General features: G+C 42.2%; 1 protein-coding gene across 1 annotated transcript in view; it reads right to left on the bottom strand.

The window, feature by feature from the left end:
* Nucleotides 1-18,724: 18,724 nt before the first annotated feature.
* Nucleotides 18,725-22,530, bottom strand: part of RNF152 (ring finger protein 152) — a 70,190-nt gene continuing 66,384 nt past the window's right edge. The window contains exon 2 of the mRNA XM_024754926.1: nucleotides 18,725-20,239. Coding sequence (XP_024610694.1) covers nucleotides 19,478-20,089 — 612 coding nt within the window. The 5' untranslated portion in view covers nucleotides 20,090-20,239 and the 3' untranslated portion in view covers nucleotides 18,725-19,477. The remainder of the gene's footprint in view (nucleotides 20,240-22,530) is intronic.

The following is a 22,530-nucleotide window of genomic DNA, read 5'->3' as shown; positions in this document are numbered from 1 at the left end:
CCAAATCTATGGCTTTCAGACTGCCTGGATTTGAACCCTGGCACTACCATTAATCACTCATGTAGCTCCAGGAATGTTATTGGACCTTCCTGTTCCTTAGAATCCTCATCTGAAAAACCAGGATAGTAATAATTCGTACATACACTAATATCTAATGTTATGTGTAACATGAGTATACATGAACACAGTAGCACCCATTTATTCAGAAAACTTTTAGTAATTTAATTTTCTTGAAACATAACTAGGACTGGTTATGTATATACATCATATGTATATTCTAAATAATTTTAAAATAATCTAAATAATTTCTTTAAATAAGTCCTTGCTAGTAAATACTATTTACTAACCAGGGACTGACAGGTGAACCAGGGCTACTAGAAGTAGAGGAAGAGCCCAGGCACATCTCCCTCTGAGATAGACGGAGGGTTGGGAGCAGAGGATACGGTACACAACAAGACCACAGTGACAACTCTCAGTAAGAAAGTCAAAAGTAATACTTGGAAGGAATGAAGAAAAGGAGGGGAAAATGAACAGAAGGAGGAAGGGAAAAAAAGGAGGAAGCCAATCCATTGAATGGGGGCAGTAACCCTGACATCCTGCTTATTAGCCCCTGAGAGCATCAACTGTTTCACTAGCCAAGCACTGTACAAGGAGTCCAGGTGAGACAATAGATACAAGTAAGAACCCTCTCTACAGACCCCTTATACAGGCTGATCACAATCCCTAGGAAAGAGAGGTGTGTAAGCCAGTGAGTTCTATAAGAGTGATGAGCACAAGAAGAGAAGTACGTAAGATACTGGTACCACAGTGGAGGAATGGATGAACCCTCTCTCATAGGGTCAGGAAACCTTCCTTGCATCTATAACGTCTACACTGAAAAACTGAGTGGGAGTTTCCTAGTCAGACGAGAATGGCTGGGAGGGAGAGACAGTGTGTGGACAATTGCATTCAGGGAACATTGAAAATCCTTTAACACTGCTGGACCTTAAAAATAGACTAGAGAAGTAGGGAGGGAGAGGAATGAGGATCCCTGTGTGTGATGCTCGGGTACCGAGACCCTGGTCTTAATGATAAGATGGAGCCAGTGCAGGGTTTATTCAGGAGAGGGGCGTGCACAGAGAACACACTAGCTTTAGCGAAGAGGATACAAAGCTAGTGACAGAGATAGAGCAGAAGGCAGGGACTTTAACCTTGGCTAATGTCGATTGGAATCTCCTGAAAAGCATCTAAACTGGGGCATTGGTGGCAAGGATGTAGAAGAAAAATAAACGAACGTGGTGCTTCTTTTATCATTCTTTCTGGTCTTTAGAGTCATTCACTTAACAGGTGTTTATTGAGCATTCATTAGTAACCGAAGTATTTCATTAATACTATTTATGAATAGTGACCTATTTTTAAGCTTAATCATTTTCACAAACTTCATTATCTTGTTTGATCCTCAGGGTAAGTATGTGAGGTAGTAAATGTTTTATCATCCCCAGTTGACAGATGAAGAAACTGAGGTTCAAAGAAGTGAACTCATTTTTCCCAAGGCTACACAGATAGCAAGCTGCAAAGCCCCAGCGTAGACCCAAATCTTCTCACTCTGGCCCAGGTGTACCCTCCAGCCCCATCCCATGACATCATAGTCCAAAACAATTTTATTATTTGTACATCCCCAGGAAATGAAAGTCCACTTGGCAACGGGCTATCCTTCAGGGGAATGGAAAACTTCAAAGAAGATGAAAGCTTTAGCAGTCGGTAGAATTCTCTAAGTCATTGATCTAGACACAAATGGCCCAGCAAATGGGAAGGAATGCAGAGCTCTTTCTGGTTTGCTTTTTAAATAAGCAGTGAATCCACTTACCCACACACACCTCTGGCACAGTTAATAAAGAAAATTTATGGTGTGCTTGACAAGATGCTGTCACCTCCTCCCTGTGGTAGGGGTAAACATCTGTAAAATCTCTGCGTTAGATGAAAAGACAGCTCAGGCCATGAAGATCGGTCTTGATCACTAAGGAAAACCAAAAAGCATTTGGTGACCCATTTAGGCTTAATTTGCTTTCAGTCTCCTCTACCATCTGCAGAGCTGGGAGGTGAGCTGTTGTTCAGCCCATTTGTATACACTGATTGTGTCTGGAGTCTCCATTCACCTGCATCCCGAACATGAGTCGCTTCAAAAAGACAGAGTCACATCTTCCACCTGCTGTTGCTCAGGTCGTCATTTATTTGTGGCTCCCAGACCTACCTGTCAAAAAATATTTTCCATTCGGAGTCAAATCTGGCTGATTGCGCCAGTGTATTTATATGAGTGGGTCTGTGTTTTATTGCTGTAAAAAGGGATTAGTCCTGCTGTAATAATATTTTCCATTTAGAGAGCACTTTGGGCTGAGAGCCCCCTTCGAAGGCACGCTGTTCTGATGCTGCTTTTCTAAAACCACCCGCTTTATCCCATCAAACTTTGTGAAAATGACAGCCTCCAGGCGCCCCCCCCCCCCAGTCAGCTGGCAGAGGAAACAGCCTTAAACAAGGTTATTTTGGCGATTTATGTCCTGAACCCCCACGGGAAAGACTGCCAAAACCTTGAGTTCAGACCCAAATCAGAGTCAACTGAATTAGTGGGAAAAGCCTGGCTGGAAAAAAAGTAGCCAAGGACTGGAAAGCACCTTAGAAATCACCCAGAAGAGTGATTTCCAAGTTTATTTCTCCAGCAGAACTCCTTTTACCTGACAAAACAGACACCTGCTGGTTACTGTGGCCATCCTTGGTCCTACCCTGGTGGCTCCCAAGAGTCCCAGGGAACATTTTTGAAAACCTGTACTGCATGTCAACTTCTTCATTTTACAGGTAAGAAAATGGAGGTCCAGAGAGGTGACATGACCTGCTCAAAGGCTGACAGCAAGTGACAGGGACAGCATGCTGTCCTAACGGTCTCCTCAGCCAAGGAGGGACTGGAAAGGAGGAACAGGGACAACATCTTGGTTCCTCTTTGATGGTTTTGATGTCAGTGGTTTTCTCCTGAATGGGAACCTTCAGTAGAGCTTGAATCTGGGTTCTCTCTGGTTTGTTCCTTCCTGGTGCCCCGTAGTGGGAACCGGCATCTTTCTTTTTTCCCTCCTTGAACGCAGATTGAAACTACTAGAGACCCTTCAAAGGCATACAGGTTCATCCACCCCAGAGCCTTTCCATTTGTGAATCATAAAATAAATAGACCTCCAGGGACAGGGCCCAGGCCTTTGTAGAAGGGTTGGGGGCGCCCTTCACTTCCGGGTCCCCAACTTTGCCCTGCACGGGGCCCCTCTCTGACTGCTCCACCTTCACCCAGGAACTTCTCTTGTTGTGTATGTCAAATAAAAAGGCAAGCAGTGTGAACCTAAAATGTCAGGATCCAAGAAAACTGCAAGACTAACCTGCTTAACCAAGCATTTCTGGAAGGGAAGAGTCCTTGTGACGAATGCTTTTAGACTGTTTGCTCACTCTCCATCCATCACCAGTTTTTGTTTGCCAGTCCCAAGCAGATCATTTATACGTGCTCAGAATCCCTGGGTAATGGGCATGCTGTAAAAATAAATGGAATAAATAAATAAGTGCTTGAGCTTCTCAAATAAATCCAGTTGAATTAGACACACCTAAAGTCACTCAGTCTTGAAGAGCAAAGTGGAGACTGTAATGAAATGAGAGACAGGCTTTTTGTTTCAGAAAAAGTAAGAAGAGCAGAAAAACCTCACTCAAAAGGCATGAAAAATTTCAAGAAATAAACGGAGTCATATTTGTACAGAGAGTTATTATTATTATTGAGGCTTTGTCTCCCAACTGCCTTTTTCCATAGCTTCAGCTCACCTTATATTTCTAGAGCCCTCCACTGAGATTTGAATGCGGGTCTTTTTAAAAGTGACAGTGGGGCTTCCCTGGTGGTGCAGTGGTTGAGAGTCCGCCTGCCGATGCAGGGGACGCGGGTTCGTGCCCCGGACTGGGAAGATCCCACATGCCGCGGAGCGGCTGGGCCCGTGAGCCATGGCCGCTGAGCCTGCGCGTCCGGAGCCCGTGCTCCGCAACGGGAGAGGCCACAGCAGTGAGAAGCCCACGTACCGCAAAAAAAGGAACAGTGACAGTCACTTGACAATCACTGTATGTGCCCAAAGAGAAAATAAGGTTGTTACACCTCAAAAAGTTACCCCTCAGAAAGGAGGAAGTAGCCCCAATTTTCACATCCTTATTGTCTTTCCTAATATATTTTGAATAAAAAGTTTCTACTTGGGTTAGACACATGAGCTAGAAACACACACACGTATATGACCATCCTTTGTTTTGTGGTTTTTTTAAATCTAGGTTGAATATTTGCACTTGGAATGAGAAGACCCTTCTTTCTTTTTAAATTAATTTATTTATTTGTTATTTATTTTTGGCTGCGTTGGGTCTTCGTCGCTGCACGCGGGCTTTCTCTAGTTGCCGCGAGCAGGGGTTACTCTTCGTTGCAGTGCGCGGGCTTCTCATTGCGGTGGCTTCTTTTGTTGCGGAGCATGGGCTCTAGGCGCGTGGGCTTCAGTAGTTGTGGCTCACGGGCTCAGTAGTTGTGGCTCACAGACTCTAGAACACAGGCTCAGTAGTTGTGGTGCACGGGCTTAGTTGCTCCACAGCATGTGGGATCTTCCCAGACAGGGCTCAAACCTGTGTCCCCTGCATTGGCAGGCAGATGCTTAACCACTGCGCCACCAGGGAAGCCCCTAACCATCCTTTGTTGAGACCCCACAATATACCAGGCACTGTTCTAAGTCCAAAATTTGCATTAACTGTTTTAAAACATAGTCCAATCCTATAAATCATGGACTATTATTATCAGATGAGGAGACTGCTAGTTTTAGATTCTTATGGCGGTCACCTGATAGAACTGTTCTTTTAAGAGGCAAAAGAGAAAAATCACCTAGGATTTCGAATGTATTGTACAATTAAGGTAAATTACATTTAAAGTAAACATTTGACATCTATGCTTATAAAAGTTTATATATTCAAGTTGGCCTAAATTGCATTTTTCTTTTTTAGATCTTTCAACTGGGAAGATAAAGTATGACCTTGTAATTTGCATTATTTTCTACGTCGGCATATGCAGTATTAACTGAGCACGTACTTTGTTTGGAAGACTACCTTGGCAGCTGTGGGGGAAACAAGTGAGATGTATTTGGATCTTACACTCAATCCAGTCACAGTCAAGACTCACACACACACACACACACACCCTCCCTTCCTCCTCCCAGAGCTGGGACAAGGGTGAGAAGAGGGAGGCCTCTCAAGAGTGTCTCCTTAAACAGTCTGCCCTAGAGGTCTCACTTGCATCACCCTAATCCAGCTCTTGGCCCCTCCTTCTTAAGCACACACCATGTACTGCAATTCAATACAACAAAATAGAGCGTGTTCATGTATTCAAGCAAATGGACTATGAGGAATGTACAAGATCTATAAGTGGTCAAAGTGAGAGGGTTGGTGCAGACTTCACATTAGTGAATTCTGATTAACAAGCGAAGTTGCCAAGCCAGTCAGCCTTGAGCAGGAACATTTTGAGGAAGAGGAAATGACTTTATTGCAGGAAGACAGCTGAACAGGAACAACTCGTTAGAGTGGGTTTGATGGACAGGATGGAGGAAGCAAACTATTCCCCACAGCAATAGCAAGAATCTAAGTCCAGGAAGTGATGAGATCTGCCAAGAAGAGAGCTCCAACCACACCGCATATCCCAAAAGTGTCAGTGCACCAGAGCCTAGTATTACTGAGTTACCTCAGCAGACAGGATGACACAGACACTCATTCATTCAGCGAATCCTTACAGACCATCGATCGCTCCACTAGGCACTGGATGCAATGGCGAGTGCAAAGCATGGAGAGATCCCAGCCTACCAGGGATAGATCCCAGGCAGGAGCTACAGGATCTCCTCTGTCAGTGGTACCAGGACCTGAATCATCATCCCTTTGTCCATCGTATCTCGCCCGTTGGTCACTTAGGAGCCATCTCCATTATGGGATCAACTGTCATGGTATCATATTACTTGTGTTCAGGTAACCCTTATGTTAGTTAATAATGGCTCCAAAGGCCAAGAGTAGTGATGCTGGCAATTCAGATATGTCAAAGACAAGGCATAAAGTGCTTCCTTTAAATTTGCAACTTCATAAGGAAAGAAAAAATCATATGCTGAGGTTGCTAAGATTTACAGTAAGAATAAATCTTCTGTCCGTGAAATTGTGAAGAAGGAAAAAGAAATTCATGCTAGTTTTGTTGTTGTACCTCAAACTGCAAAAGTTATGGCCACAGTGCTTGATAAATTCTTAGTTAAGATGGAAAAGGCATTAACTTTGTACAATAAGATATTTTGAGAGAGAGAGGGAAAGACCACATTCACATAACTTTTATTACAGTATATTGTAATTGTTCTATTTTATTATTAGTTGCTGCTGTTAACTTCTTACTGTGCCTAATTTATAAACTCAACTTTATCATATGTATGTACAGGAAAATACATGGTATATATAGGGTTCAGTACTATTCATGGTTTCAGGCATCCACTGGGGATCTTGGAATGTATTCCCTGCAGATAATCAGGGACTGCTCTATTACAACTATTGATTTCATTCCACGAAATTTATATTTCTATTAAAATGATGTTCTGTGAAATGGAAAAAGGACTTCTTTTTAATTTATGTGTTTTGTATACGCTTGTAAATTCCCTTGTTTGCCTAATTCTCTATGCAGTAGTTCTCAAGGTGTGGCCCTCTGCCCACTGTGGGCATACTCTCCAATCCCAAAACTTTTTCTTACCTGCCTGAATGAGATCAACTCATTAATAACTGACTACATATGTTTTGCTAAGTTCAGTATTTTTAAACTAAAACTAGTGCTTTTGAGAGCTGAGAGAGTTTATGTCTGCCTCCAATTTAGTATTTTGCTAATTCAGTGTTTTATTAACATGGCAAGGCTCCTACCCCACATGTGCATTTGCAGGTAGCTGAATTCCTACAGTTTGGGGGAAGGATACGTGTTCGTTATCAGCACTGCCTTGAATGGTCGTGTTCTTTGATTGCTGCTCTTCTTGTTTCTTAATAGCAAATTATTGTTGGTTTTGCTCATCATTATCAATTTAGTTTGTTGTGGGCTGTTTTTAACCCCACAGTATGTAGTAATGAATATTTATGAATTTTTAGGCTATAATTTTCCAAAACCTCTCTGGTCTCTATGCATTGTGTTCAAGTATGAATCATCCATACCCTTATTACTACAGCAGATGTATACATACTCCCCCACCGCCCCCCATGATTTGCTAATGTGAGAACATTTCATTGGTAATGTGGGCAGTACATGGAATTTTAGCATGCAAACTGCTCACAATATACCATCAAGGTAACTCTAATACAGGTACTGGGTTATTTTTACATTTGCGTGACATTGATTTAAAATAAAAAAACAAACGTGAGCTAATGGTTTAATTTTATTACATAATAATAAGCACTTAATGCATTTTGGAGGCCAGATTTGGATGATGTGGGGTGAGTCATAATTGTGAATCATTTTCAAGGTCAATATTCCCCAAACGGTGTTCTACCAGATGTTAATAGGTATTCTGCAAACAATGAGTTTTTTACTCAGATAAGTTGGGGAAAAGTGATGTGCATTATGTTCCCCTTTGACAGATTTGCAAGGCTCTTGAGCATATTATGAGAGTTAATTTCATGTGCCAACTAGGGTAGGTCACAACAGCCAAGTATTTGATCAAACATTGGTCTGGATGCTGCTGCGAAAGTATTTTTTATATGACATTAACATTTAAATCAGTAAACTGTGAGTAAAGCAGACTGTTCTCTGTAATGTGGGTGGGCCCATTCAATCAGCTGATGATCTTAAGAGAAAAAAGACTGACCACCCCTGAGGAAGAGGGAATTCTGCCAGAAGGCAGCCTTTGGACTCAAGCTGCCGCCATCAACTCTTCCCTGGGTCTGCAGCCTGCTCTGAAGATTAGGGACTTGCCATAGCCTCTACAATTCCTTAAAATAAATCTCTCTCTAGATGGTACATACATACTTGCAGATATGTGTATATACTATGTATATCTGTATATATAATCTATATGCATAGATATATGTATATATACACTCTATGTGTGTGTATATGTATACAGAGAGAGAGAGATCTCATGTAGGTGCATACACACTTATATGTTTGAACTGCAAGTGTTTCGACTTATACACAGATTTTTTTCAATAAATGTGTACTACGGTACTACGTGATCCGGTGATCCAGGGTTGGTTAAACCCACAGATGGGAAAACTGCAGATATGGAGGGCCAACTGTAAAGTTATAGGCAGATTTTTAACCGAGTGGGGAGTCAGTGCCCCTAACCCCTGTGTTGTTCAAGGGTCTATATCGAGAGAGAGAATACACACACACACACACACACACACACACACACTACACACACACACACACACACACACACTCTACTGGTTCTGTTTCTCTAGAGAACTAATACACATGTTAAAGTCTCTGAAGAGTTCTACAGTTAAAAAAAACCCTGCTGGGGTTTCCCTGGTGGCACAGTGGTTGAGAGTCCGCCTGCCAATGCAGGGGACACGGGTTCGTGCCCCGGTCCGGGAAGATCCCACATGCTGCGGAGCGGCTGGGCCCGTGAGCCATGGCCGCTGAGCCTGCGCGTCCAGAGCCTGTGCTCCACAATGGGAGAGGCCACAACAGTGAGAGGCCCGTGTACCGCAAAAAAAAAAAAAAAAAAACAACCCTGCTTAACCCAGTATTTTCCCAGTTTATTCAAATCATAAAACATTTTTCATATAACACCTACTAATCTCTCAAAATATAACTTGGGAAATGCTTTTCTCAACACTTACTTTAGACAGGTTGTCAGCAATATCGGGCTCTGAATCTGTTTGATTCTGAAACGAATAAGTATCGGGACATAAGATTCCATGTCCTCTTCTTCTGCACATGGCGAAGGCAGAAGAAAATAACTGCGTGTTATGTGGGCACAAGGAGGTGAAATGTCCACTGTGGAGCCCGTTCCACACGGTGATGACAGATGAAAATATCTACCAGTGAAATGGACCCCATAGCTGTGCTTTTGTCAAATGTTCCTTTGTGGACGTTCTCGGGGACTGGGGAGTCATACTGAAATATCATCAATCACAGTGTAACACGACACAAGGCAATGCATGAATGGCAGGGGGCCTAACAGGAAAAGCCAACTCTGTCTCCATAAAAACCCTCATACCTCCTTTGTCCCTTCTTGAAAGTGTTTCCACAAATGGTCCTCACTGACCCCAATTTATCCTTCAGATCTTATCTTAGAAGACAATTCCTCCAGAAAGTCTTTTCTGACTACATCCCCTACCATGAACCTACCAGGTCAGCCCACCTGCTTCCCTGTTACAGCATGTACATTTGCACTGGACATGAACGTTATTTACTAATGCCTGTCTTTGCTACAAGGTTGTGAGGCTCATGAGGGCAGGGCCCGTTTCCATGTTGTTTGTCTCAGCAGCCCCAGTGCGTGGCCATCAGTCAGTGGGAACTCGGAGCAAAGGAACGGTGGATTGCAGGGAGCTTCCTTCTCCCTAATTTCTCTCATGATTCTACCCAGACTAGCCTTTCTTTGTAGCCAAATCTGAGTACTTTTCTCTACTCTGATCTTTCTCGAAAGATCTTCACTCTTTCAACCTTAAAAAAAAAACTATACCAAGAGTCTATGAAATATTCATATATATGTGTGTATACACACACAGGCATGCATGCACACTCGTACATCTATACATCCATTTACTCCTATGAATAATAATGCTAATAAAAACAAACATTGGGGGGCTTCCCTGGTGGCGCAGTGGTTGAGAGTCCGCCTGCCGATGCAGGGGACACGGGTTCGTGCCCCGGTCTGGTCTGGGAAGATCCCACATGCCGCGGAGCGGCTAGGCCCGTGAGCCATGGCCGCTGAGCCTGCGCGTCCAGAGCCTGTGCTCCACAACGGGAGAGGCCGCAACAGTGAGAGGCCCGCGTACCGCAAAACAAACAAACAAACAAACATACATACATTGGGACTTCCCTGGTGGCACAGTGGTTAAGAATTCGCCCGCCAATGCAGGGGACACGGGTTCGAGCCCTGGTCCGGGAAGATCCCACATGCCACGGAGCAACTAAGCCCGTGTGCCACAACTACCGAACCTGTGCTGTACAGCCCCGAGCCACAACTACTGAGCCCACACGCCTAGAGCCCGTGCTCCACAACAAGAGAAGCCACCGCAATGAGAAGCCTGTGCACCGCAACGAAGTGTAGCCCCCGCTCGCCACAGCTAGAGAAAGCCCGCGCGCAGCAACGAAGACCCAACACGGCCAAAAATAAATAAATAACTAAATAAATAAATTAAAAAAAATAAAAACAATCATTTATCAAGTGTAATAGTGTGAAGAGAGATGGAAATGCAGGGAGCAGTAGGTTTGGGGAATGAGAGAGACCGAACCCAATCACAGCTGTATCACTTTCTGGGTCAAGTAAAATTGTGCAAAAGTTTTCAAACTTATATAAAGAAAAGCAGAGACTCAGTCTAATTCTTGGATCAGTTCCTTCCCCCCCTCACCTCCCGGGCCACCATTTACCCCAGCCTGGTGCTAGCTACATGGTGGACACTGGACATGGGTTTCTCTTCCCAGAATTATCACTGGAAACAAAAGCATTAAGAAAGACAGCGCACTGGCAGATAGACAGGCTTTCATCTCAGGAAATTTGGCTGGTATTTGGAGGGGTATGTATGTAAGAATTAAGGGTGAGGGTGGGGTGCAGTGGACACCGGGCCTGGCCCCACTCACTATGTGTGCATCCTGCACCATCCCCATGGGACCTTCAACTACTCACACTCAGCCCCCCCTTTGCAGGGAGGGGTCAGAACGGCAAAGAGCTTGGAGCTGACACAGGCTCATCCTCTCCTTCCAGCCCTGCACCACAAGCAGACCACCTGTGCCATCCAAACAGTGTCATCTGAAGAGGTTGCCAACGTGGGTTATCCCCAGGCAAGACTGGCGTGTAGGGCTCTCCCGTGATTTCCTTCTCCTTCGCCCTGGCCCCCATTAAGTCTACAGAGAAGCCTCGAGATCAGACTATACATGGGATCCAGTCCCGGCTAAGCTCCTGGAGGAGCTAAGACCTTTTAAACGCCTTAAATGCCTTCTTCGAGTCAACTCTTCCTCTAGCTGACAGAAGAGCTCTGCTCTAACAGTAAGGAATCCCTCCCTGGCCCCCCAGCATGCACACACACACACACACACACACACACACACACACACACACACACACACACACACACACACACACACACAAACACCCTCTATTTGAGATCAGGGAAATCCACACCAGAAATCCTAAAATATACTAAATAAATTTCACACTTTCAAAAATCTGGACTCCCTAAAAAAGGCCTGCTTTTTTGGTACAAGAAATGAGTATTGAAGCACAGGAACCTCTCATGTTTAAAACTATAGGGATCATTTTTATAACTTCCCAGCAAGAGCCCCAGCACATTAACACTTGCGTTCATGCATATCCAATCATTGCTAACCCCTTAATTAGGATTAGGGCACCTGTTCCACTGAAATGCAATTCGCTGATGTGATCCCAAGTTATTGAAAGGCAGAATGCTTTTATCCAAAAAGGCTGCCCCAACGCCCTCTGTTCCGCTGATAAAAACATTTGTTAAAAGATTCTTCTCCAGACGCAGAGCCAAGAGGCCGGGGTCATGGTACTAATCACTACACAGGGACCTGAGAAACTGATGACACTTGTGTGAAAATGCTGACTAGTTGGCAGCATCATTTTTCTAAGAGAAGATAGTAATTCAAACCATTGGCATATCACTCCTCTCACACCAATAACCTTTGGACCTCTAATTTCCTCTAAGGTACTTAGAGATGGTCCACACAGCATCATTTCTAAATGGTAGAGGTTAAAGTTGGGGCCACCAGAAGCCACAAAAACCCAAACTGCAAAAGCACACTTGGACTTACCCATTACAAATGCGTTCTTTGGCTTCTCAGAGGAGCCACTTGAAGGTCAACTCCACTTAAAATCCTTGGCTCAGAAGCAGCTTGTTGCTTTATGACCCAAGTCTATTAAAATTCTTAGAGTCTCTGATGATGAAAATTCCAGCCAATTTTTTTCTCTTCATGAGGTGGGGGGGGGAAAAACCAACACAAGTCTATTTGAAATCGTTTTATGAATTTTAATCATAGCAAATGTGTTTTAACAGTAGTCATAAAATCAACATTACCACATATACAAAGGACAAGACACCAGATTGGCATACAAAAATACCATATATTAAAATCGGGTTCATTGGAAAAACTCAGGACTTGCTAAGACACCACCTACAACAGAGAGAGCAAGCGAGAATGCTTTTTAGGACATTCAGATTTATAAACAGCAGCTCGATATCCCCCTAACGAAGTCAATATTTGGCAACATTTGGACACTATTTTCTACACAGTCCAGCAGCTCATTTATCTGTAGGGCTATCTGGCCCTTTAAAAGAAAAGATTCTAAAATAAATAATCCACATAATTGTAAATGAAACACGTCAAGGACTTAAGTTAACAGCCTCTGAGCAGCATGAATCTAGCCATTTGACTGGAGTACTAGTTATCAAGAGGGCCAGGGAACCCACCAGTTGAGCCATCCGAATGGCAGGGACCCTGTGCAGCAGCTGCATGGCGTATGTTGGGAGTTTGTAACCACCCCAAGCTGAAACCAGCCTCCCCACCTGCATCTGCCAAGGGGGCGAAACAGGAACAAGTGGTGGAATAAAAAATAGAATAAATGACCACAACCTGGATAGAAACTGAAATATTCTGAATGAGTCTTCCCAGTAGTCTTAACCTACTCAAGTCAGGATACATCCACAGGCACGGGCGTTGCATTCCATGGTTAGGAGGATGTCATTAGAGTTTGTCTGCAATGACTCAGCAACCAACTGCAGAGCAGGTTCTGAAATTGTCGTGTGCTGACACCCAGTAGGGCCTCCTTGGACCCTCTCATCAGCTGATCATATTCCCTGTTTGTCTTCAGTTTAAACATCCTGAATTGAATTTCGTGGGCCATACTGGAATGACAAATTGTGCTTGGCTAAGTTAGTCCCAGGTGTCCTGGGTTTCTTTCTTCAGCTGGTTTCTGCCACGATTGACCTTCATCTTCTGCCTACTTTGTTCAGGAGTTATCATCTCATTACAGATTTCCCTCCCTTTATGCAAGTGTGTTCTCACTCTCTGGGGACATCTTCCTATCTGTTGCTATATACCCAATGCCACACCTCCACCTCTACCATACAGTATCTACCTAAGAACTGGGTTTTCTCTCAGCCAGGAAAATCCAACCAGAAATTTTCTGAAGCACAGGGTAAGACACAAAGTTGTGTCCTCCCACTTTTTAAATAGGGATGACCTAAATATCTCAACTTGAGATGCCCCTTTGAGGGGCATTTGCCTCATCTATTTCCTCCTTCTTACAGCCCATGCTCCTTCACAACCATCACATCCAACCGTCTACCTCTGGATTCTCAAAAAGCAAATGTCAAATTAAAAACTGAGCTTCCCTTTGGAAAACTCTTGTTAGAATAATCCAATTAACGTACCCCAGGGAGACCACAGAAGACTTTCACACGGGCTACTAGCCCTACATCCCATGGAGATGAAGTTAGAGCAGTGTTCTAGAAGAATGGGGCAGCCATAAGAGAACATCCCCCATTAAAACAAAGAAAATCCATGCTGTTGCAGACTTCAAAAGACCCCTCAGTTCTTTGCCCCAAATATTACTGAGTGTCTCTAAAAAGATCCTAATATGAATAGTATCAAAAACCGAAGACTAGAATAATAAAGTCCAGCTAACGAGATGAGTGTTTTCAAGCACCACTACATCATAAGTGAGATTGTATATAGTGGGGTACCCCAGGCAGTGAACCCTGAAAAAAAGTAATTGGCCCGACTGTGCAAGGAAACTTGTGCAGAAAACTCGGAGCCATATTGCAAGAGTTCAGTAGTGGTGCTCTGCCCTCGCCAACTTGAGCAGAGCCAAAAAATAAGTCATTTGGAAGACAGAGATTAAATGCCCCACCCACTAATATTCTTTAATGATCAATGGCTTTCCAACAAAATGTATATGGTAGAACCCACCTCTTCATGTATTTGAAAAGTCTCAAGAGCTTAGTTATATAGACACTCCCAAAGATAGCTGGGTTTGACAAAATGGATGCAGCCTATAACACTTGTTGAGAAATTAACATCTAAATTCACCATTATATAACCCACACTGGAAAACATTTTACTTGATCTTTTTAGCTTCAGTTATAGCTAAATCGTGTGTCTACATATCTATCTATATACAGTGAATCAATTGTGTCAGGAAAATCAATGGCTTGAATTTCCACTTATTTTTTTAGAAGACTTTCATGTTTAACAAACTTCAGCAACTCATCACTTTTGAAATAGACTAACCACTTTCAAAACAGTTGCTGAATTATCTTCACTCATCCTTTGGAGTTTCTCTTTCAGTAAGGATTACTTTGTGGGCAATGTTTTACTGAGAATGGTGGAAATGGTAAGGAACAGCTTCTCCTTCTAGGTCAAGGATGACAGATTGACTGACTGATGACACCTGTGTGAAAATGCTGACTAGTTGGCAGCATCATTTTTCTGAGAGAAGGTAGTAATTCAAACCATTGGCATATCACTCCTCTCATCCCAATAACCACTGGACCTCTAATTTCCTCATAAGTCTAAAGAAAAACTATCATTGGGCAAAAAAAATTTTAATCATGTTCAAGGATGAACTAGAGAGCCCTGCCCATTGATGAGTTCTCTATAAAAAAAAAAAAAAAATCAACCCAATTTTGCTAAATTGAAGCAAATGCATTTGGTTTACAGTATTTTTGGACAATGTAAAGCAGACTACCCAATTTAGACACAGCTCTTCAAATAAAACTATGAGGACTCTATAAAACCAAGTCTAGACCGGAATAAATACTGTACTATCAGGAAGAGTCTGATCTTCCTATGAAAATACATCTCAAATTGAATTTTCTACTTCCCTTTATTCACTTAAAAAGCAATTTTAGTAACTTTAATAACCTTCAAGGCTTTAAATTCCATGGGCAATTTTTTTTTTAACGTAAAACAAAGTGTCTTTGTGCAAGGCTTCAAATCTTCGATTCTTTCAGTGATAACGAAAACAACCAAACAGGACGAAAACAATGTCAAATCTCACTCTAAAACTAGTACCTATGTTTTTTTTGTCTGGCATCTGAAAAATGATGCCCACCTATGCCCATCTCAAATACGATGACGAGCTGGCAGACTTCAAGGGCAGACAAAAACACTCCCCGTGAACACTGCAAAACATGCTTGCTCTTTTATTTCATACCTTACTAATGTAATGATGGCGTTTGGGTTAAGACCCTGAAAGTGAAGAGGGATTTCATTAGGCTTTTTTTTTTTTTTCTGTAACATTTACTTTTTGGTCACAAGACCCTAAACACAATTGCACAGTACAGGTCATGCAAGTCAAACGTTTTAGAGCTACTGTCTAACTACTATTTTTGGACAATAGATTTACATGCAGCTAATGATCCCAGAAAAGGGGGCTTTATCGAGCACTCTTTAAGCTTCACTGATTATTCCTTGGCCCAGAGTATCTAAGTAATAACCCTGAAGAGCAACTGATGCATTTGTACTGTCATACTTGAGATCATATATTTTTTAAGCCAACTGCATGTTACTAAACCAAAAACTGTCTTCTTCGCCTTACCCTGCTTACTCCATTAATATTTTGATGCAAGATTCCATTGCACAACCCTCCAGAACTGCACTGTCCAATATAATAGCCACCAGCCACATGTGAGTGGCATCTATTTAAATAACTTTAAATTAAATAAAATACAAAATCCGGTTCCTCACTCAGACTAATCCCATTTCAGTTGCCCAACACCCAATGTGGCTACTGTATTGGACAGCATAAGTTATATAACATTTCCATCATCACAGAAAGTTCTATACAACAGCGTCAATCTAGAAGATCCCAAGGTTGCACCAGCACACGGTTTTAACCTTCAAGGGACCCACTCAAGTCATGTGCAAGATTAAACTTAATTATATTCCTAAAGGAAATGCCTTATAGCTTTCTGATCATAAAGTATGACTGGAAATGAGAACCCATTTGCCTTTTCACAACTTATGCCCCAGGTCATTATACAAAAATGTTCCAAAGACAATGCTTTTTGATAGCATACTTGGCTCTACTTAGCATATTCAGCATTCTCTTGCTTATGTCAAGATCATTAATAAAGATGAAAATTCATGCTTCTTATAGTTTACTATTTACACAACACTCACTGCCCTTTATAGCTCAAGTGGGAGGGGGGAACCAATGTTTTGCAATTAAAAAAATTCAAATCACATGGTTCTCTTTAACTGTCTATACTCATCCCTAAATCAACACTCCTTTCATTTCCCGGAGAGGTAGATGCTAACTAAAGTGAACATATAAATCTACAAAACCAAAAAACGTAATAGTTGAGTTAGTAAAGGGTATTGATCCTCCCTGAAAAAGATCATAGACCAACAGAGAGGTCGACAGGTCTAGGAAGCAGCAAGAGGAAACGGCAGTACAAAGTTCTGGTCCCCATTTGCTGCAGAATGACAAACGGGCTCGCACCTCTGGGGACCCCAGCAGACTCATCTACAAAATGAAGCCACCAGAGGTTGCTTTCAGCTTTCTGTGCTTTCAGTTGTGAGTTTTTTCATTGATGTGCAACTGTGAATTCTGGCTGATTGTGTCACTGGACTTGAGTCACATGGGGTAGATGAGTTGTTTGTGTCGTGGGTAAATGCCAAAGAGGCCAGAGCAATGGGATGCCAAATAACATTAAACATCATTAAGCCTATAAAAATCCTATCTGGCAGGCTGAGACATCACATAGACATGTGCACGCACAGGATCGCACACCCTGACAAGCAGGTACACAAATAAATAACTGCAGGCAGAATCCACATAAACAATTGTTCTTACATCAGTAAGACTCACACGAAAAATTCTGATTTTGGTTGTTATTGTACCTTAAATTGTAACGTCAAGAATCTATCATAGAGCCGATTAATTTTGCACTGCTTAATTGCAGCTCTAGCACAGGGTTGTTTTTAAGTAAAAGGTACATGGACATTTGTAATCTACAGCTTTGCACTAAGAAACACAGGGCACTGTATCATCACATATGTTAGTGTCTATGTATAACCTACAGAGCATGTAGAATTCTATCACACACTACACTCCAGGGCTGGTCATTTCATACCGGACATAAACATATATAGACATCATTCACAAAATTAATTTGAAAATGGCATGACTTAATATTGCAAGGGTAAAGTCCATTTGAAATGTAGAATTCTTAACGTAACATTTCTGTGGGGTTTTTTTTTCCCAAGAGGAATAGAAATTAGGTCAGACATGCATCAAGGCAGCCTGGGAGTTTGAGAAATTGAGACTAACCCAACAGTATATTAGGTTACATAATAGAGGATAGCATTCAGCTAATGTGATACCTAAATTATTAATACCAAATAAATCCTAGATTATTTGTTGTATAATGCCCAATAGCTTACACAATAAAATGGCATTTTAACCTAATTTCTAGTTTGAGCTTTCAAATACATTTCCTAAAGGTCTAAGGACAAATTGGAAAGACTTGAAAAACCCATGTTCGTATTTTTATATCAAATCCTCATGTCAATGAACAGGGTTAGCTTGGGATTCTGTTCATTATATTGTCATTTTATCTCATTAATTCCATCACTTTAATGTGCATATTTTGTGCTGCTTGAAGGTAACAGTTAGCATATAAGTAAATTAAATTATCCCAGTCTTAAGGGCTTTTTCTAGCCTTACTTTTTGGAGCCAGTCACTGCTTATTTTTCTGTCCCCTATTTTCAGGGATTCAATGGAACATAAGCAGACATATTTATGAGTGGGGACCTTGGCACATACCACTTGCTTCATGAATTCCGTAAGAGAAACCTAGAAGAGAACTGTAAAGCTCACAGCTATGTCTGAACGCACACACATTCAGGGATAGAAATTTATCATTTAAGACCAGCAGATCTTTCTTCATGAGCATCTGTAGGCCATTACACATTTAAGAACGTCTGAGAATTTATGAGGAATTGGTCCACTTAAACTAGGAATGTGAGTTGCTAGTTCACCTTGCCATTTTTCTCAATGAAAACACATTTTGAAATACAAGAGATAGTCTCACTTATACCAACAAGAGGAAACTGGAATTCAAAATGATTTAACTCTCATGGAACAATCTCTTTCAAAAAATAATCATGGACTGTCTTAAAATGCCAGTCCAAGTTTGTTATTGTTTACCAACACTCATGGCTGGGAGCAAAGACAGAATCTTCTGTTACTCTCCCTTAGTGACTTACAGAATACAGGATAGAAGAGGAGCAAGTTTGGAAGTGACGTGTCTGTGACGCCTCGCTGGGTGGGTACCGGTGCCCTTGAGGTGGCCATCATTTCAGACCCCGGACTCATTCATGCCCACAAAGTCTTACTCCCGGGATTCTTCTGAAAAGATTCAAAACCTGAGGTAAATCAAATTACCCCCCCCCACACACAACCCCCCCCCCACAAATACACAATATTTACATTTAAAATTCTTATTTTGTGAGATGGCTTGAGAAAAATTGGCATGTAGGTTTCCTGTGGGATTAGGCATTTCTCATTATTACTCAGTTTATTGCTCCCCTGTTGGGCTTTCAGTTTAATAAACACATAGCAAGCTCTAATTACAAGGGAAGAAAAATGGAGGTACGTGACAAAACACAACACACTGGAAACACTTGTTCAAATATCTTCCTGAAAAAACAACTGTCCGCTTAACTTCTTTTAATTTGGGTGCCATTCAAAAAGTATTAAAGGCCTTAGCAACTAAATGAAGACTGGGTTTCATTTTTTTAAAAAAGGAAAGAAACCAGCACTGCATGTCATCACTGAATTTTTACATGGATTCTCAGATTTAATTCTACTTGTATACATAGCATCTTTGTTTTAATCTACCACATTGAGAGAAGATCACATTGTATGCACTTCCACAGTTTAACATCTAAGTAGAATAGGTCTATCTGGCAACACGATTTTGAGAAATCATAAATTACAGTCATTTAATATCATTATGAGGATGCATGCGATCGTCTTGGAAGCTGTTGCCACCAATAATCAGAGCGCTCTGCCTGGTATCTTGCTGACACCTCACATTCTGCCCTTCGTGTCTGTCTTGGGTTAATCAAGTGGCAGCCCAGAGGCCAGCACTCGGCACCCAATGATCAGCGTGGCCCCCCATCTCCTCACCGCGATCCATCACCAACACCTGCTCAACCGCTAGTTGGCACCCACAGGAGACTTCCCCGCGGCCCTCTTCAGCCACAGGATATCACAGTGAAGCGCTTAGAAATGCAGGACATGTTGTGGAGCACGATGCCGAGAAGGAAGACCAGGACGCAGGCCACCAAGATCACAGTGCACACCCCAGACCAGGTGGAGCTTTTCACCACGCCCCGCCTGTCTGGCTCCTCCTCCACCGCCTCGGGCGGAGCCCCGCCCTGCAGAGGCTGCTGCTCTCCCGGGATGGTCACCACGGTGACGGACTTCTGCTGGCTCCCGGGCAGCAGACGGCAGCCCATGTCTCCGGGCAGCAGCGCTCGCTCCTTGGAGATGGGCAGGGGCAGCATGTAGCACCCATTGCTCGGAAGTTTGATGAAGACTGGGGTGTGCTCGGAGGCGTGCGGGATGGCGATGACGGCAAGGACCTCGGGGTCGTCCGGGAGCTGGGACACGGAGAAGCCCGGGGGCAGCTTGGTGATGCCCCGGCACCAGGGACACCTCACGTCCTTCTGGCTCGTCCTCATCTGCTGAAGGCACACCGAGCAGCACGTGTGTTTGCAATCCAGCAACTTGGGCCTTCGCCGGGGGCTGTAGTAATTGAAGCAGATCTGACATTCCAGCAAAGACTCTTGGGAGAGCGTCTCCATGGTGGACTGTGGGCAGGAAGGCCAAGGCCGAGGGGGAGGAGCTTGTTCTCAGAGTCCACCACTCCGCCACCTTCTTTCTTGCAGTCTTTCCAAAGCTGCCGGGCGATCGGGGAGTTCACAGGCATCTAGCATACTCGGGCGTGTTCATTTCTGAAGGAAACAAAAAATGCAAACCAACTTAATGACTTCAAACAAGTTGAGATGGATTTATACGACTGCTCAAAAGTCTTGACACCAGGTCAAAAGGGTAAAGTTTCCCACTTGTGAGACTGTAGGATTCCCATAATGTCCAGTGGACAGTAATGAGTTGTCTCCGCGAATACTTTGCTTATTTCTGAAGAAATAAACATCTCTATGGGGTATACAGAGGGAGTCTGCTCTTTCTGCTTTATTGTTCTTCTGGGCTGTTCTTCTAAATACACTGCAGAAATTCTCTCGTTTCCAATAAGTTTGTAGCATTTCCTAAAAGTAAATTTCTTTCCTTAGATCCTCTGACCTTCTTTTTCCGACTCTACTTATTATCTTCCTGTAACTATTCATTGCCAGATACGGGCAACTTTACAAATCCAGGTATTTCATGTAACTAGCTCGCTCACTTGATATGGGTTAGGACTGTTCCTCTCTCACAGGTAATTAAAATGATGCCAACAAAGAAGCACATGCAGGCATCTGTTATCTTTTCCACCAAATCACCTGAACCAAGGTAATTCTTGTCGGTTGGTTTTAAAAAGAGACAAAAACAAAATAACCCCTAAATAACAACAACAGTGAACCTTTATGCAGTAGGGGGTCACAAAAATACACAGGATCACTACTACATTTCGGTCAGTTCTTTAAATTTCATTATTATTTGGGCTTGCATCAATTAACATCACCAAAAGCAAATACTGTTAATTCACTGATCATAATCAACCATTATTGTCAGAGAAGACTGGTAAGGCAGCCTCACCAAAAAAAAAAAAAAAAGTAGGAGGAGAAGAAGGAGGAATGTTAGCCTTCTGGTATTGACAGGAGGCAGAATAACTTAGTTCAACTTAACTGGAGTTTGAGGACCTCCCCCCGCCCCGTCCCCCACCTCTCCGTCAAGTGTTCTAATAAAGGCTGCCCAACTCTGCTTCCTATTGAAAGCATCCAAATTATGTGTCTCTGAATGGAGCCATGATGACTCTGGAAAGAACTATTCAACCACTATTGTAGAAATAATTGTCAGTCCTAGACCCCCACCTACACCCAGAAGCAGGAGCTAGTAACACAGAAAACCTCCTTCACATTCTTCTTAAAAAGTGAACTTTCTTTTTCTTTCCAATTTCCTTTGTGAAATTAAGAATGCACCCCTCCCCAATGATTACGATTTGTTAAAATCAAAATTAAACATGCAGAAAAAGTTTAAAGTCAAAAATAATCACTGATAAAAATTAATGTTGACAATCAGAAGAGAAACATTTTAAAATATTTTAGCTGTAGTAAGAGCACTTACGTTACTGAAAGTAAAAATATAGTAACATAGCATTCAGAAAGCTCATATTATTAATATAATCAACTACTCATCTATCCACTAATTCAAGAAATAGTTATGGAATAATTGAAATTTGCTAACCGTAGAACTTAAATGTTCTCACCAAAAAAAAAAAAAAAAGATAAAAATATGTGAGATGTTGGAAACGCTTTTACAATGTAGACATATTTCAGATCACTGCAATGTCAACTTTAAATGTCTTACAATTTATATGCCAATTATACATCAATAAAGCTGAAAAAGGAAATAAAAAAGAAATATCTACTGAGTATCTGTTATGCACAAAGCTAGCCATGGTAGGATATTAAGATGAATCAGACCCAAATACTACTCTTAAGCAATTTAAAGTTAGGCAAGAATGAACTAGTGAATATATTTTCTCTTCTATTCATCTATTCATTCAAATTCTCATTGAATATTTACCATGTGTCAAGCATTATGATATTTATTTTTTTCCCTTGTAACAAAGACCTTGTCACCACTCGTAAGAAACTCCCAGACTGGAGGTACTTAAATAGTTATGCGAGTAAATAGTTATAACAGAAATACAGTGATGCATGCCTTACCGGAGCTGGAGGAATAAAGGACGGCTCAGTGAAGAATCTGGATTAGGGAGAGGATTCAGACATGTAAAATCAGGGACAGGTTATTTTCAAGTTCAGAAATCAGCATGAGTAAAGGAAAAGAGGTGAGCAAATACAGAAGTATTTTTATACTCTAGCTGTGACACTGGCTAGAAGATTTTTTTCTAATACAAGAGTAACTTATAGATGTCATCTCTAAGAGTTTTACAGTTTTAGCTTGTAAGTTTAGGTCTTTGATACAGATGCCTTTTAAAGAAACAGAATTCTCACAGAACTGGCAAGCACCCTCCCACAGGCCCAGCCAGGGAGAGCAGGGCCCACAGGAAGGGGAGAGGTGATCA

This window comes from Neophocaena asiaeorientalis, unplaced genomic scaffold (genome assembly GCF_003031525.2).
Source record: "Neophocaena asiaeorientalis asiaeorientalis breed wild unplaced genomic scaffold, Neophocaena_asiaeorientalis_V1.1 scaffold124, whole genome shotgun sequence".
Taxonomy (NCBI): Eukaryota; Metazoa; Chordata; class Mammalia; order Artiodactyla; family Phocoenidae; genus Neophocaena; species Neophocaena asiaeorientalis.
This window is presented reverse-complemented; position numbering and strand designations above follow the sequence as displayed.